This window comes from Myripristis murdjan, chromosome 21, assembly GCF_902150065.1.
Source record: "Myripristis murdjan chromosome 21, fMyrMur1.1, whole genome shotgun sequence".
Lineage (NCBI taxonomy): Eukaryota > Metazoa > Chordata > Actinopteri > Holocentriformes > Holocentridae > Myripristis > Myripristis murdjan.
The window spans coordinates 32,534,642-32,550,541 of NC_044000.1; the positions used below are offsets into that span (position 1 = coordinate 32,534,642).

General features: G+C 43.0%; 1 protein-coding gene across 14 annotated transcripts in view; it reads right to left on the reverse strand.

The window, feature by feature from the left end:
• Positions 1 to 268: 268 nt before the first annotated feature.
• The window catches only part of rnf17 (ring finger protein 17), a 34,545-nt gene continuing 18,913 nt past the window's right edge, over positions 269 to 15,900 (reverse strand). For 2 of the 14 annotated variants that reach the window (XM_030081598.1, XM_030081594.1), the window contains 19 exons: positions 15,041 to 15,158; positions 14,176 to 14,442; positions 13,215 to 13,362; positions 11,884 to 11,996; positions 11,606 to 11,696; positions 11,333 to 11,454; positions 10,513 to 10,786; positions 9,355 to 9,466; positions 8,814 to 8,977; positions 7,358 to 7,486; positions 6,666 to 6,746; positions 5,699 to 5,821; positions 5,396 to 5,452; positions 4,448 to 4,558; positions 3,231 to 3,354; positions 2,253 to 2,431; positions 1,853 to 2,045; positions 1,169 to 1,288; positions 269 to 615 (listed from right to left, as the gene is read on the reverse strand). In XM_030081598.1, coding sequence (XP_029937458.1) covers positions 290 to 615; positions 1,169 to 1,288; positions 1,853 to 2,045; positions 2,253 to 2,431; positions 3,231 to 3,354; positions 4,448 to 4,558; positions 5,396 to 5,452; positions 5,699 to 5,821; positions 6,666 to 6,746; positions 7,358 to 7,486; positions 8,814 to 8,977; positions 9,355 to 9,466; positions 10,513 to 10,786; positions 11,333 to 11,454; positions 11,606 to 11,696; positions 11,884 to 11,996; positions 13,215 to 13,362; positions 14,176 to 14,442; positions 15,041 to 15,158 — 2,852 coding nt within the window. In that variant the 3' untranslated portion in view covers positions 269 to 289. Of the gene's footprint in view, positions 1,289 to 1,852; positions 2,046 to 2,252; positions 2,432 to 3,230; positions 3,355 to 4,447; positions 4,559 to 5,395; positions 5,453 to 5,698; positions 5,822 to 6,665; positions 6,747 to 7,357; positions 7,487 to 8,813; positions 8,978 to 9,354; positions 9,467 to 10,512; positions 10,787 to 11,332; positions 11,455 to 11,605; positions 11,697 to 11,883; positions 11,997 to 13,214; positions 13,363 to 14,175; positions 14,443 to 15,040; positions 15,159 to 15,900 lie in introns of all 14 variants that reach the window. The other 12 variants (XM_030081596.1, XM_030081595.1, XM_030081597.1 and 9 more) reach the window with 12 other exon arrangements.

Here is a 15,900-nt window from a genome sequence, read left to right on the forward strand (position 1 = left end):
TGTGTTACCTTGTAGCATGTTTGAGTTTGTTTGCACAGTGCGTAGTGATTTTAATTTAAGTTGATATATATTTATTTTCTTAACATGACTACATTTTTTGTAAAAATAAATTTTGGACATGAACTCTTTCACTGTCGGGCTTGTTTCAGAGCGCACGTTCCTCCTGAAATGAAACAGAATTTCTCTCTGATTCGCAGGAGGTGAGCTCTTTCTGATGATACTAACATAATGTTGTTAGTGGTAGCAATGAAAAAAAAAGGACGTCACACCGCAGCTCAGTTGGAAGTCTTTAATCTGCATCCTTCATACAGACGACACTAAAACAATGTGTAGAAATAAAAGCTCTGAGTGAAAAGGCTGGCTCACAGAAACAGCACAAAAACGAACCAAACTTAAAACCAAGCGTTGCTTTTACAAGAAAACAGTTTTTTTTTTTTTTAATCTCAAAAGAACAGATATTTTCTTCTAAACCTGAGAGGAGCAGATAAGCAGCAAACATGAAGAAAATGCGTCCGCCTGGTTCACAGCGACGCGTCGATCTGGAGACGAGATGAGACGGGTCAGAGGCAGGCGGCGTCGACTTCTCTTTACGTGCAAAACCTGAGCAGTTTAAAGCTGGAATGAACGTGGCAGGGGACCACGGACACACACGTTTCAACATCACCAGTCATGAGACGGGTGGAGATACTAATCACTCTGATTGATAATCTGATAAGGAGGCTGTCAGACTCATCTTCAGAGCTCAGCCTGAACACATCCCACTTTCAGACAGACAGATGGATGCAATACGATAAATACACTCCATCCAAATTAGAAACTAGATATGCAAACCATCATTTGTAGCCTGAGCATGAATCAACAGCCCGATACATTAACCTGAAGCTACTGTTGAGCCTGAGATCCTGGAAAAACAGCCTGCACAGGAGAGCAAACAAAACACACAAAAATCAAACAGGCTGGAGCGGTGGCTGCTGTGTGTACATAAACACAGCGTGAGGCGGTGATGATGTGGTGACTGTCAGTAAAGTGATCAAGTGATGGGCTCTCCTCAGGTCTCATCTTCAGTGTCAGGTTTAAAAAATAATAATAATAAAATAAAATCAGTCCATTAGCGATAACTCTCTGTCTTGTGTCTTGTCAGTAATGTTGAAGCAGTGTGTGAATGTACCCGGCCTGTTGAGTCTCGTGTGGTTCAGTCGAACTCGGCCAGGCCCTCTCTCACCAGAGGAAGGTAGACCAGCTCGCCCTCGGCGTCCAGCAGCAGCACCGTCAGCTGCGGCTCTCTGGCCTGCACACACACACACACACACACACACACACACACGGAGGGATCGGTCACAGCGCTCCGTCATGTTCAGGCTCCTGTCTGCACTTGTAGTTTGCACAGTTCACCAATAGTGAAAGATTTCCATTTGAATGTCCACTCCGAGTTCAGGTCAGGGAGTGTTTTTGTTTTCTGTGACAGCCCTCACAGACTGTCACTGGGCTACAGTTACAATTAAAAAAAAAAAAAAAACTTTAACTGCAGAAGACTTGAAATCTGCAGTTTGAAACTTCACAGTTAGAACTGATTTGCTTGTTGTGACAGTAAATTAAACGCTGCCTGAAAAACACTTCAAGCTGCTTAGGAAAAAAATGTCTTTCATGTCTTCACAGGCAAAGCGAAGCGAAGCAGGAGAAAAACAAATACAGTCATCAGAGGAAGAGCTAATTAGCCACACGCCAACAGAAGATTATTAAAAGGTTGGAGAAAAATGAAAAAATAAGGTGTCGTTTCTACTCGACGTCGGCACTCTGGCTCTCTCAGTCTCTGGTTTATATAAAATTGTGTGTGTGTGTGTGTGTGTGTTACCACGATGGAGGCGGTGAAGCTGCTGGAGGTGTGCAGCAGGTCCATGGTGTACAGCAGAGCCTTGACGCTCCACTTGGGGCAGTACGGCAGCATGTCTCCGTCCTGGCTGCCTCTGGGAGGCTTGAAGCCGCCGACTTGAACCTTCAGCGCCTGGACGGGGAAACGCAGCAGCTCCTCCGGCAGCTGACGCAGCCTGACGGGACACACACACACACACACACACACATCAGAGCGCAGGCTTCACAAAGACGCACTAAATTCATTAAATTCAAAATGAAACAGCTTTGTGACTCGGGGTGTAACGGCATCACTTCAGCGGCGGCTCACATTTCTGCATCTCAGAGGTCACTACTGGTACAACACCTGTCACTGTGTGTGTGTGTGTGTGTGTGTCTCCTACTTGCTGGGCGGCACTGTGTCGTGCGAGCCGAAGTCGACGTGCTGCACCAGGATCATGGTGGGGTTCATGCTGGTGAAGTCCAGCAGCTTGGCCCGGTAGAACTTGCCGTCGCTGTACTCGGCCAGACACGGCCCCTCTGCCGACACAGCACACAGCGACAGCAGCTTCACTGAGGCATGCTGGGAAATGTGTGGCACACGCTGTCTCATTTTAGGCCAAAACAATGCAATAGAAACCATTTGAAGCTGATGTTTCACAGCTTTTTTGTTTTTTTTTCCCACTCAGATTTCGTCATTTAACATATTTTTGTTTTTTTACTATCAGAAAATTAAATAAACAGCTTAAGACCTAAAGAGGGATCACATCAGTTTTCTCCTAAAACTTTTTCTTGCACTGATGGTAGTATTCCAGGAAAAAAATCTGAATTTTCGAGATTAAAGTGGTAAATTTATGAGAAAAAAAAAACAAAAAACTTTTCTTCCACTCTGGGATTTAATAAGATTTGAGTCCAGAACCCCAACCTCCTCCTCAGCATCTGGACTCTGAAGAGACGTTGCTGTGACTTGGGCCGATTCAGAAGAAAACAATCTGCTGATTCTGGGCTCAGATCAGCAGGATCTCCTTGTTCCTGAATCCCATGTCAGAGTAGAATCTGCTGAGGGGATCAGCTGCAGGCCTGAGACACGGCCAGCAGGGGGCAGCACATGAGGAGACTTTATAAGAGTGTTTTTTTTTGTTGGTTTTTTTTTAACTTTAATCTTGAAAATTCTGAGTTTTTTTTCCATCAGTCCACGGCTGTGTATTTTTTGTTCTAAAGTGACTCTAGCACACCGTTGTATACAATGACATAAAAGACATTAAAAAAAACAATCAAATAAAAAATAATGCGATTTCTGTCCACAAGTCGTGTCAAAACCAGATTAAATTAGCGACGGGGTTGAGAAATGAAGTGAATCCTGTGCAGTTTTCAGGTTTTACCACGAGGGAAGTTGGTGAGCTGCTGCAGATCAGACACGTTCTTATTGATTCTGGCCAGAGCCTCGTCCAGAGTTTCACCATCACTACAACAAGCTGCAGTGCCCTCCAGAGGCCACAGGAACAACTGCAGGACACACACACACACACACACACACACACACACACACACAACCAGATTATAGTGAATAACCTGGAGGATATTCCGTGAAATACTCCTCTGGTTATGGCAGGATAATCATATTGGTAACACTTTACAATAAGAGTATAACAATTATCGTTAGTTAATGCCGTAATAAACATGAAGTAACAGGTAATAAACATGAAGTAACAGGTAATAAACATGAAGTAACAGGTAATAAACGTTAAGTAACAGGTAATAAACATGAAGTAACAGGTAATAAACATTAAGTAACAGGTAATAAACATGAAGTAACAGGTAATAAACGTTAAGTAACAGGTAATAAACGTTAAGTAACAGGTAATAAACATGAAGTAACAGGTAATAAACATGAAGTAACAGGTAATAAACATTAAGTAACAGGTAATAAACGTTAAGTAACAGGTAATAAACATGAAGTAAAAGGTAATAAACATTAAGTAACAGGTAATAAACATTAAGTAACAGGTAATAAACATGAAGTAACAGGTAATGAACATGAAGTAACAGGTAATAAACATAAAGTAACAGGTAATAAACGTTAAGTAACAGGTAACTAATCGTTAACTAATGTGTCTAAGAATCATGCACTAATGCTGTTCATGCTAAGGTATTAATTTATATGTTATTTAAGGGTTATTGTAGATATTATTAACATTAGTAAATGCCATGATAATCATTAACTAACAGTTAATTAACCATTACGGCATTAACTAACATTAACTAACGTTGTTGTAAAGTGTTACCATGATATTTGCATGTGGTGTGTTACTGAGAGGGTGGCAGACTTGTGCTTAATTTCCTTGTATTTTAATGGGAGTTGAGATAAAATTATTCCAGCAGCAACAAAACAGGAACAAACAACAACAAACAGTCATCAAAATGTCAGATTCCAACCTCAGTTGACTGCAGGGGGTCTACGACAGACGACGTTCATTTTCTGCTGTTTATGTGCTGTATCGCCTTGTGGTTTACATCCTGCAGATGCAGCACACAGCTTCACACCCGGTTGGCTCTTATTTAGTAAAGCACAGACTGGGTGTCTCTCTGATCAGTTTACCTCATTGGGGGTCCACAGGTGTTTGATCCTGACCTTGAAGTGCTGTCCCTCCTGGGGCAGGTTGGGGTTGGTGAAGTGCTCCAGCACCGGCCCCTCTGGACACTCCAGGCCCTGGAAACCAAGCAGCAGCCTCAGTAACGAGATCAAAACACAAACACCTGCAGCACAAAACCACAGAAGAGCACAGGAGCCTCTGACTGACGTTTTGACACAGGGTTTAATATCAGTGTACATAACCTCTTGGAGTTGTGGATGTTCACGGCTCCATATGGCAGCAATGAGAAAATTGTTGTGTTTTATAAAAAAGGACACACAAACTTTTCCATTCCATGGTATATCATGGTCTATCATAGGACAGAGAGAAACCGAACAGTGAAGCCCTGCTGGTTGCTGCTTAAACCAGGAAATGCAAAAAGTGACACTGGAGAAACTTGTGTCCTGGTTGATCATCTATCCACAGAATTTTTTCAGCCAATCTCTGAGTTACACTAATATTGTTCATGTGAGGCAAACATTTCCCGTTTGTTTTGTTGATCTGTTTTAAAAATCAAACATTTGTGCGGGCTTCTGGTAGAGTTGGGATGAAAAACCTGTCGATGTGCCCGCATGCAACCAGCTGGGCTTCACTATGAGGAGGTTCAAATACCAGAGGAGTAACTGGTACCAACAGCCGGTAGAGCCAATAGGTAGGCGATCAGAATCAATATTGGGGAAAAAATCTTACTAACCTGACAGCAGGAATCCATTCTTCTAGTTTATGCTGATAAAATCTAGATTTTTACAAACAATTCTTGTCTACTCACAGCTTTAAGTGTTTAGGTCGGTTGTTCGGGAAGGAATGCAGGTTAAATATGGAGATACACATGTAAAATATGTCTGTGTTTGTGACTGTGTGTTATACAGGCTCTTTATAGATCTATGTTCTCATTGGGCTCATAAACTGAGTACCTCAGCGTCGATGTCCCAGGAATCCAGGAAGGGGGCCGGAGGCACCGCCGTGTTTCCCTGCAGAGACACGGACACACAGTTTGCTGAGTCAGCGGCTGTGCTGCTGCTTCATCTGACAAGGGGACAGGCAGCAGGGGGCGCTACCTACCTAAAATACTGACTGGCTTCATTTTCACTGGACAGTTTCAGTGACTCCTGCTGCAGACTACAGGACTTTCTGTTTCGTTAGAGGGTACAAATTTGTGGCTAGGTTCTGGAGTAACACACACACACACACACACACACACTGACACACACACTGACCTCCAGCTGGGAGGCTGATGGGTCCATGGAGGCGTGTTGGTGGTGACACAGGATCCTGTTCAGGTTCATCCCATCCAGACAGATTTGAACCATCAGAGATCCTCGTGGCTCCATCGGCTGCTCCTGACAAACAAACAAACAAACAAACAAACAAACAAAAACACACACACACACACACACACACACACACACACACACACACACACACACACACAGGCTTCATCAGAAGAGTCCAGTGGTTGGCTAATCTGTTAACAGCTGTGTTTTATCACGCTGACATTATTAATAACATGTTGTGTTACAAGTAAAGTTCAAATCAAGGTCAACTGGACCTCGAAGAGATTCTCGAAGAGGTTTCGCCTCTCCTCCAAGAGGCTTCTACTGAAGAAGACGCTTCCTGTCCAGTTGACCTTGATTTGAACTTTACTTGGATGCCATGACCTGGATGACTGTGAATCTCCACAGACGTGTTGTGTTACAGTTTCTTTATCTGTTGAGTGGCAGCATCAAAGCTGCAACGTCGCCTTGACTGCTGGTTTTGTTGCAAATCTGCAGAAAATAATCGCTGCTCTGCTAAATCCTGACCGACTCAGTTAATCATCTTTTAGCTAAGTACTTTAAATCAAATTTTAATTCACTTGCTTTAATGTTTATGGTTTTGGCCGCTTCTTGTTTTAGTTTGTTGTCATTTATAATTATTCTTAACATGTATTCCCTTTTTCTATACAGATTACCGTTCCTTATATTTTTCATCATTTTTTCAAACATCCTTATTTGTATGTCTTTTATAATGCACATTACAAACTAAAAATATGTTTTTTCATTGTTAGTACATCATATTATTAACAGTGCAGCCACTTTGGAAATCAAAGGCTAATAGGTTGTTTCATCTTCTAAATATTCATGTTGGCTGGTAGAACAGTGGCAGCAGTTTTCTGGTCTTTAAGTGAGTTGATGTTGACGTTACCGTGACCTGCAGGTCGACGCTGCGGCTCTGCAGCAGCTCCTTCAGGAGAGCCACCGCATCCCACTGCCACGTCCCACCAACCTGACAGACAGAGAGAGAGAGAGGCAGCACCCTGAGATTAATAACTTAGAGAAGATGATGTGAGCATCTGTGCAGTTATCCAAACAGGGTTTATCATGCAGCAGAGAGAGACACGTAGATGCAGATTAGGATGTGCAGACAGACAAATTAATGCAAGAAAAGACATTTAAGTTTGTCTGTCAGTGACTTTGATCAGTAAAAACTCTGCAGGAAAATGTAATATATAAATACATAAATAAATTAATTAATGAACTGAAAAATAAATGAAACATTTTAAGAGAAAATGAAGAATCGAGACTGTTCTCTGACTGAACACAACTAATTAAAATCCGATGGGTAGGATAAGATGTGTTAAGGGGCACAGTGAATGTTGTACTGCTGTCCCTGCAGCTTAATGAACGTGAGACGTGTCGGCAGGCGTCTTATGAAGCGCATCGGACAGCAAGGAAGCTTTCAGCTTAAACAAAACATCAGACGTGTGCACTCTTTAAAATAACCACCCTAACTTTTACAGTCTGAGGGGAAGTCCACCTGAATGACAGGTTTCTAAAACACACACACACACACACACACACACACACACACACACACACACACACACACAGTCTTACAGGATTGACTCCATGCAGCTGGCAGGGCATGCAGAGCTGAGGGACGTCTTCACACAGCAGGATGGGGTAAACATGGACCACAGGGATGTTCTCCACCTGGCCGTAATCCACATAACGCACCTGGTAAAACTCAAATAAACACACACACAAACACACACACACACTCATTATGGTCATGTCAAGGTGACATGTGTTACATCCTAACCCTGAACATAATGGGAAACAAAACTACTAAGAGATCAGCCGGTTCTGCATGTTCTTTACCAGCTGCTGACTGACGCTGCCATCTGTCAATAAAGCTCACAGATGATTTAAATGATTTAAGTTAGATGATATAAGATTGATATTTTTCAGCCCATCTTAAAGCACTGATATCCAACATTTTTAACCATGCAGGTAAGGGCTCTGTGATATGACAATTTATATCATCAGACAAGAGTAAAATATTCTGCCATCATTTCTATTGCTGTTGCTGAAAAAGCCACAGTAGGGCACTTTTTTACATCACTGAGTCGAAGCTCCTCGTTGTCTTGAATGCACCATGATTACACATGGTCTCCAATAACAAATACAATGAGGGAGTGTGACACAGAATGAAACTCCCCACAACGCCCTGACACAGAACAGGACTCAGACCGGCTGGGACGAAAGGAGGACTCTCTACCTAAAAAGGAGGGTGCTTCTTCTTCCATATAAAAAGGAGAAAAGAGAACGTGTCTTTCATTTGTATCTAGGACAAACGGTCATTCTGCAACTGGAACAGCAGCAAACGTGATGACTTCTCCATCTCAACTGTCTTGACAATATTTAATATAATCAGATATCTTGTAGTGTTTATAATAAAAAAGGAAAATGATATAAACACTACTCTGCCTCCTCTGTTTACATAAATAAATTCCATTTAGCTAATTTAATTTAAATAAATTACAGCCTACAGCTCAGAGAGATACTATTGATATTATAATAATTACTACAACTCCGCCTCGTTCTCGTTTTAATGGGCTCGTTTATCAGTTTTACAGTTATGAGTTCTCTCCTCCGGTGTTGTCGTCATTGCCGCTGGTTGGTGTGAAATGCATGTTGGGATACCTGGCTGTTCCAAGTCCACACAAGTCACCGACTGATGCATCCTCGCTAGAAGGGCGGAGCAAGAACGCATCCGGGAATTTGAACCGAACGTGGTCAGATGCAAACTTTGAATTGGAACAGGACTCGGGTGGAGAACACATGCACAGACAAGAACGCCAACTGAGAAACGCCCACAGGCTCTTTTCTTTGGTATTCCCAGTGAAGAAAATGTCAAGTTTCCTCTGATTGGGAGTGTTCATTTGAATATGTGGACAATCTGGAACAGTGTTGGATATCAACAAAGCAATGTATTTTCATGAAGTGACTGAAAACCTCAGTTGGATTTGTGTGTGTGTGTGTGTGTGTGTGTGTGTGTGTCTGTGCTGACCTTGACCGTCCCTCCCAGCACCTCCAGCAGCTGGCCTCGGTACCACAGCATGTCGGGGCCGATGACGGCGCAGCCCTGCACCGTCCTCCAGGTGTAGGGCTTCTGTCTGGGCAGCGTCTTCATGCTCTGCTGGATTCGCTCCCTCAGCTGGTCCAACTGGCAGTCTGACACACACACACACACACACACACACACACACACACACACACACACACACACACACACACAGTCAGCCGGCTTTTGCTTCCATTTGTCCCTGATCTCTTCGTCTCTCTTTTTTTAAACAACACAAGATTAAAATTCAAATAATTAAGAGAGAAATGACTCCAAATCTACAGACTAAAACATCTTTAGTTGTTCTTCAAACAAGGCAGCAGCAGCAAATGTTGAGCTCCATTTCCACCCTTGGACATCAAACACTTCTCCTTCTCGGGCCCTTCTTCAGGATCTGATAAATAATTACACTCAGAGCTGAAGCAGACCTAAAAATCCGGAAAAAAAAACAAATCTGCCCGTTGTGTCAGAATGTGCTGATGTGAACCTGCGTGGTGTGTCCTGACGTAGATGAGCCCGTCTTCTCCGATGGCAGAAACAGTCACCTCGGTGTGACCGTGACAGGGCAGCTCTGGAGGCTCGTAAGGTAGAGTCTTCACCTGTACACACACACACACACACACACACATTTCAAAATTTCAAAGCAAGCAGCTGCGTAGACATTTTAACTGCCATTTTAAATACTTGTTGGAATAGTGAGACAACACACAGGTATGTCCGAGGCTCTTGGACATCTATATTTTTTAAAAATTGTAAACGAATGTAAATTCATCACCTATTGCACAACTTAGGCTTAAGCATCCTCAGTCCTGAATTCTCAGACCTGTAAATGTTTTCCTGATTTTTTTTTTTTTCTCATAGCAATGTACATCATGCATGCAGCATCCACAGCCCTATTTTTTCTATTTATTCTACATATTTGACACTGAAGGTTTCATTGTATATTATTCTGGATGTGAGCAGCAGCTAATTACATGAAGTATGAATTTTGCATTACATTGAAATTCAAGCGTATCAGTGATACTGGACAGCTGATACATGAAATATCATTTTGACATATAGTGAAATGATTTCGATGATTTAAAAGATTAACAAACCAGAAGATAATTGGTTGTTAAAGAGTTGTTAAACTTGCTGAATATGTAAAGAGTTGCTGGTGTGCAGATGAATGTTGATCATGGGTCCATGGTGCAGTGGAAAAAAAGCAGAACTCTTCTAAGCTCTCAACCCTACGGATCATTTCATCAATAATAAACTGGTATTAAAAATTAAAAATTAAAACATGCTGTCTTGTTTCATCTGGCACTGAATGGTTCTGCTTTTGTATTCTGGAGAGTCATGTAGTGTATTTACCATAGTAATCATGTATGGCAAAATGACATTATTTATGTATTATTATCATGACAATCATACTGTGATAATTTTAATTTATGATGTGAGATACGGAAATTAGACTACTCCGTTTTAACACCATCTAGTGGACATGTACTGCAACTGTAATTACCTGTTTTTTTTCCCCTTATCCTTTCATGAGCACACTAATTTGTCTATACATTCACACTTTCATTATACATTCACATCCCTTGTGTGTGTGTGTGTGTGTGTGTGTGTGTGTGTGTGTGTGTGTGTGTGTGTGTGCCCTCACCAGCTCAGCAGATGCATAGGTGCGGAGTGCTGGTTTTGGAGGGGCTGAGGTGGGTTTGGATGAGCTCAATGAACGGGGCAATGGAGTAGGAGCACGAGAAGCTGGAGGTGGAGGAGGAGGTGGAGGTGGTGGAGGAGGAGGAGGAGTAGGAGGAGGAGATGGAAGAGGAGTACAAAGAGGAATAGGAGAGGTGCACTTGTCCATGTCAGGGTCTGTTTGTTCGCTGACTTGAGGCTCTTCGACACTTTCCTCTGGTTTTGGTACAACCACCTCTCTGGAAGAGAAGAGAAACCAGCTAATGGAAAAACACAAGACAAACGGAGGGACATCGGGCAGCTGATGTTCTCCATGTACAAAGTGATGAAGCTCCTTTTTTTTTTTTACTTAACAGGACTGCACCGATTGCAGTAGCTGCAACTGGTGAAAGCAGAGTTTAAAATCTGTTTTGATGGAGAGCCCTTAGTGTCACATGATGCTCTGAAAGCTCTTTCAGAGGCTATTCCGTCTTGACAAAAACACAACACACAGTGAAGTCTGTAAAATATATTTTTTGTTGCCATTTTTCTGACAAAACTGTTTAAGGATACTGCATCAGTTACTGGCTGCTTCACTACAAAAAATACAGGCATCTGCATTCAGATCTCATACCTATCGAAACTTAATGGCCACATGATTGGTTAGTAAAGGAAATTGATAAAGACAAATAAATTAAAAGATATTCAGCACTTGGTGACATGTATTTACAAGTTTTCAGTTAAGTTCTTCTCTTAGACCTATAGTTTACAAATCAACATCTGTCAGCGTGCACACGCAATCTGACCTGGGTTTCCTCTCCCGCAGGGCAAGGCCTTCGCTGACCAGGAAGTCTGCGACACTGACATACTGTCCCACTTTGTTGGGGCAGGACAGGATGACGGGAACGGGACACTCGTCTGTCAACTCCTGGCAAGAAGAGAGGAGAGGAGGGGGTGAGGTGCAGGAAAAGACATTAAGGGGATACTTTGACATTTTATATGAATGCCTTAAAGGTGCAATAAATTCAACTCTACTGATCCCCAAAGGGCAACACAGCCCTTACACACTTAAGACAGACCTTGATGGTCATCACAGCCGAGGCTCCGGTCAGGTAGTAGGAGATGAAGTCACAGGCTGTGGCCGTCCAGGTGGACCGACCTCCAGCTGGCCTGCGGGACAAGGAGACAGAGGACAAAAATGTCAAGAGTGAGAGAAACATTATTTTTCCACAACTCCACCTTTTGAGATGGATGTGTGGTGACATCAGACTAGAGTGAAAAAGACTAAAGTAAAAGAATGTTAAGTGTGTGTGTGTGTGTGTGTGTGTGTGTGTGTGTGTGTGTGTGTGTGTAAGACCTGATGTCGCTCAGCGTGCACTCCATCATCAGAGAGCCCTCTAGTGAGGCCTGCAGCGGTCGCAAGTTGCTGATGTGCAGCTTCACTGTGTTCCCAAAGTCACAGCGCAGCACCTGAGACAGCCACCAGAGGGAGACAGAGACACTCCATTTCACACCTGCAGCTGGGAGTTAAGGCCGATTTATGGTTCTGGTGAAACTACACACAACGTGCACGCAGTTGCTACGCAGATGGTGTGTGCCTCTCATGCTTCTGCATAGTACCCTAAGCAATTCTCCGCCAAAACGGTAGGAGGCGCGGCTTTTTTCTGCAGACCTACGTGGACCCTGTGACGTATGGTTGCTGCTCTATTTGTTTACCTTCCGCCTTTGTACTAGTCACAGTGAAAACATGACCACCGAGAGAGAGAGATTGATGCTGGAGCTGATTAATATCGAACAACAGATGCTCATATTGCAAATGTTACAACAAAAGGCCGATTCATGGTTCTGCAGACACTCGATCAGTTGCTACGCAGATGGTGTGTGCCTCTCATGTTTCTGCGGCCTGTCAGTACCTACACTGACAAGCCTTTTCAAAAACCTTATTTGTGGCATTATAAACAGTCATGTTTTTACAAAACTTACTTGTTTTATTTTCTCAAACAAAAAGTGCAAAATAAGGTGCAAAATTATTGAAATGTGCATGTTAAGTAAAAATGGTGAAAAAGAATTGAAATGCGCACATCAATACAAATAAATGGTGCAAAGTAGTGAGGTGAAAACTACTGGAATGTGGTACTACAGCAGGCTGTGAAGCCAGAGGGACGAAATGCCAGACATGATGTAGTTCGGCGGACCAATCATAGCTGATGTTTGTCTGCGTCGGGTCCGCGTAGCAGGCACGGCAAGTCTCTGCGGCGGTCACAGAGGGCCTGCAACGACGCATTTACTATGCAAACCCTCCGTAAGCTACGCGGACGCAGAACCATAAATCTAACCCTTTAAGATGTACTGAAGTTCTGTAACTCTCCCCTCTGATGGGGGAAGAAGCTGGACGTCTGAGTTTAACGGGTGACAAAAATTAACTAAAACATTTTTACCTCGTTTATGTGCAGGGTAAAAAAAAAAACATCTTTACTGATTCCATATTTAAAATAGTTATGTATATTAGAGGATGTACTGTGGAAAATGCATCTGTTCTGAACTATCATTTATCAACTCAAGTTAAACTTAACTGAATCCAAAACAAAAAGCCACAATAACCCTGGTTGACTGTCTGACAATGAAAACGTAAATAAATAAATAAAAATAAAATAAAATAATATAAACGGAGCGGAGGCTGAACCAAACCTCTGCAATGCTGGTCGATGTTGAGATGCTGCTGATGCGTCCTCGCTCCCAGACCCCGTTGACCAGAGCGGCGCAGTACATGCCTGCCTGCCACACCTCGTCCTGGGGCTTGGTGCCCACCCACTGCTCCTTCAGCAGCTCACACAGCCTGAAAACACCAAAAACACCGACAGCACATTCAAAAAGTCATTCTTGAAGCAATGTGGGGAAAAAAGTTCTAGCCTCCAGTGAAATGCAGGTATCCTGTCTGACTCCACCAGCCACTGTGACAGGTAACCAGGATCCTGTTCTAATCTAAAAACAAAGCTGGTTATTAAAGTCCATAAAGTGTAGGTAAAATTTAAATTTAATAACTGGCCTATGGACAAAACAAGCTATCCGCCACACTGTAAATGTGGTTCCTGAACATTTTCAGTTTCAAAATTACAGTCCTTTTCCACATTTGAATGTATTTATTATTTAAAGAGCTCTTGGCATTTGGTTTAGAGACAGGGTTAGACTGATTTGGGTGTCTGTAGGTTGACATCAATACTGACATGAACAGCAGCTGAATCTGCTGATATTCATTACTTTTAAATTTCAGCATTTTCAAGTGTTTCAGTTTTCCTGAGAATTTTATTTGTGTCAGGATGGAAAAGCCTCTGAACCAACATCAAGACCATCACGAGAGACTAAAATGCTCCACTGACACCAGAGTGATGAAAATGTTTTAGTGCCACCTCGCCGATTCAGTAGCAAAGGAATTCTGGGATATTATAAATAAAGAATTTTTTAAAAGAAAAATCCACAACTGAACAATTTTTTGAACACATAAAATGTGCAAAGAAAATAAGAATTCATTGTAAATTTGACTTTATGCAGCTGCTGTCAGGAAGGATCATCCACATCAGAGGTAAATGACATGACTGGCTGACACCTGATATTTAAAAGGACAGTTCTGTTTTCCTTTCATACCGCTGACCTTTTGAGGCATGAGTCGCTCTGGGTGAGCCGGACACAGAAGCTGCCTGGTGAGCAGACGTGGGTGACTCTGACCTTCAGGTCCTTCAGACAGGCAGGAAGATGCAGCTGGAAGCCCAGCGAATCCTGATGCTGGTCTGCAGCGGTTTTCTGGTCTGATCCATCACTGCCTGAAGAGAAAGCTCTCCTAGAGGGATAAATCTCCTCAAGAGGAGGATCCCACACAGGAGACTCATCTGGAAGATGCTCCACATCTCTGGGCTGAAGTCTGCAGGAGGGAAAGAGGTAAGGAGAGAGAGAGAGAGGGAGAGAGAGAGAGAGAAATTAGGGGCGAGAAGGAATGAAAGGGGGGAGAAAGGGGAGAGACGGTGCAACAAAAACAATGAAGGGGTGGAGGGAAAGAATAAACTTTATTTAAAATAGTGCAGAAACAATTACATGTCTGCGTTGCCAGATAAAGCAGAGAAACAGAAAAAAAGTGTGAAGAGAGAGGAGATGACATTCAGCAAAGGCCATCGACCCTGGGCTGCTGCAACGTCACCCGTTCCTGACTGGACAAGCCACAAGTGAGTCAATGGAGGGACAGCAAAAAAAAAAAAAAAAAAATAGCAGCCAGTATTTTAATGCCATGCAGTCTAGTGACCCAATGGGGCGCCTCCCAATGACAGAAATTAATCAATTAAATCTGATGTAACTGATTAGGCTTTAGTCTCAATATTTAGAATGCATTTACGTATAACACCAAGACAATTCCATGCTGAACATAAACCAAAATATCTGTTCATATCAGAAAATAACTTCAAGTGGGGGCTCGTGTGAAACTGAATTGAGGAGCAGAGGCAGAAGAAGGTACAGACAAATCTCACCCCTGTTTGAAGCAGGCCAGCTCCTCAGTGACCAGCACCTGAGCCAAGTCGGCCAGCGACCCGTCCAGGCTGCTCTCAAACAGCCTGACCGGCAGAGGCATGTTCTTTGGTACATTCTCTGCACAGGACAAGGAGCGAATAATATTACACACACACACACACAAACAGGTCTGCAACAAAATGAGGGTGAATATGATGACAGATGGAGTAATGAGCAAGGACACACTGCTACAAATGAATGAACGAACACCTGCTGATGTGCTGAAACAATCAATGGGTTAATCATTCGACAGAAAATTGATTAAATTCAAGAAAAGATAGTTTTAGCTGCTGCTTTAGCACAGTACAGGCGTTCATGCACGAGCAAATGCACGGTCACGCACGCAGCATGTGAACGTGGATATGACGTAAATCGTTCGTCCGTCCTTCCCCGTTTCCTCCTGCCGCCGCAAAATCGTTTTATGCTCGCAGCGCAATTAACTGCGCATCGCCACCTCACGCAATCAATAATCAACCATGTTGTCTGTGACACTGTCCGTCGTGCTGCTGCAACCGCATATAAACCAAAGTCGATTAATAATGATGTCGAGCCATGCGTGTGTCGTATTTCAACGTCATGACGTGCGTACCGGAGGAAATCGCGCTTGAGCACGGTTGGGCTTTGGGTAATGTGAGCGCAGGCCAGCAGGGGACTGGGGAGGGGGGACATTTTTGCCCTTAGACCCATTTTATTGGGGGGTCTAAGGGCAAAAAAGGGACAAGTGCAAACCAAAAGGATCTCAGTTTGGGAGAGAAACAGTTTTATTTAGAAGGGATGAGGTGGATGAGAGAAGATGTTTAACTATTTGTGAAGGTTTTAT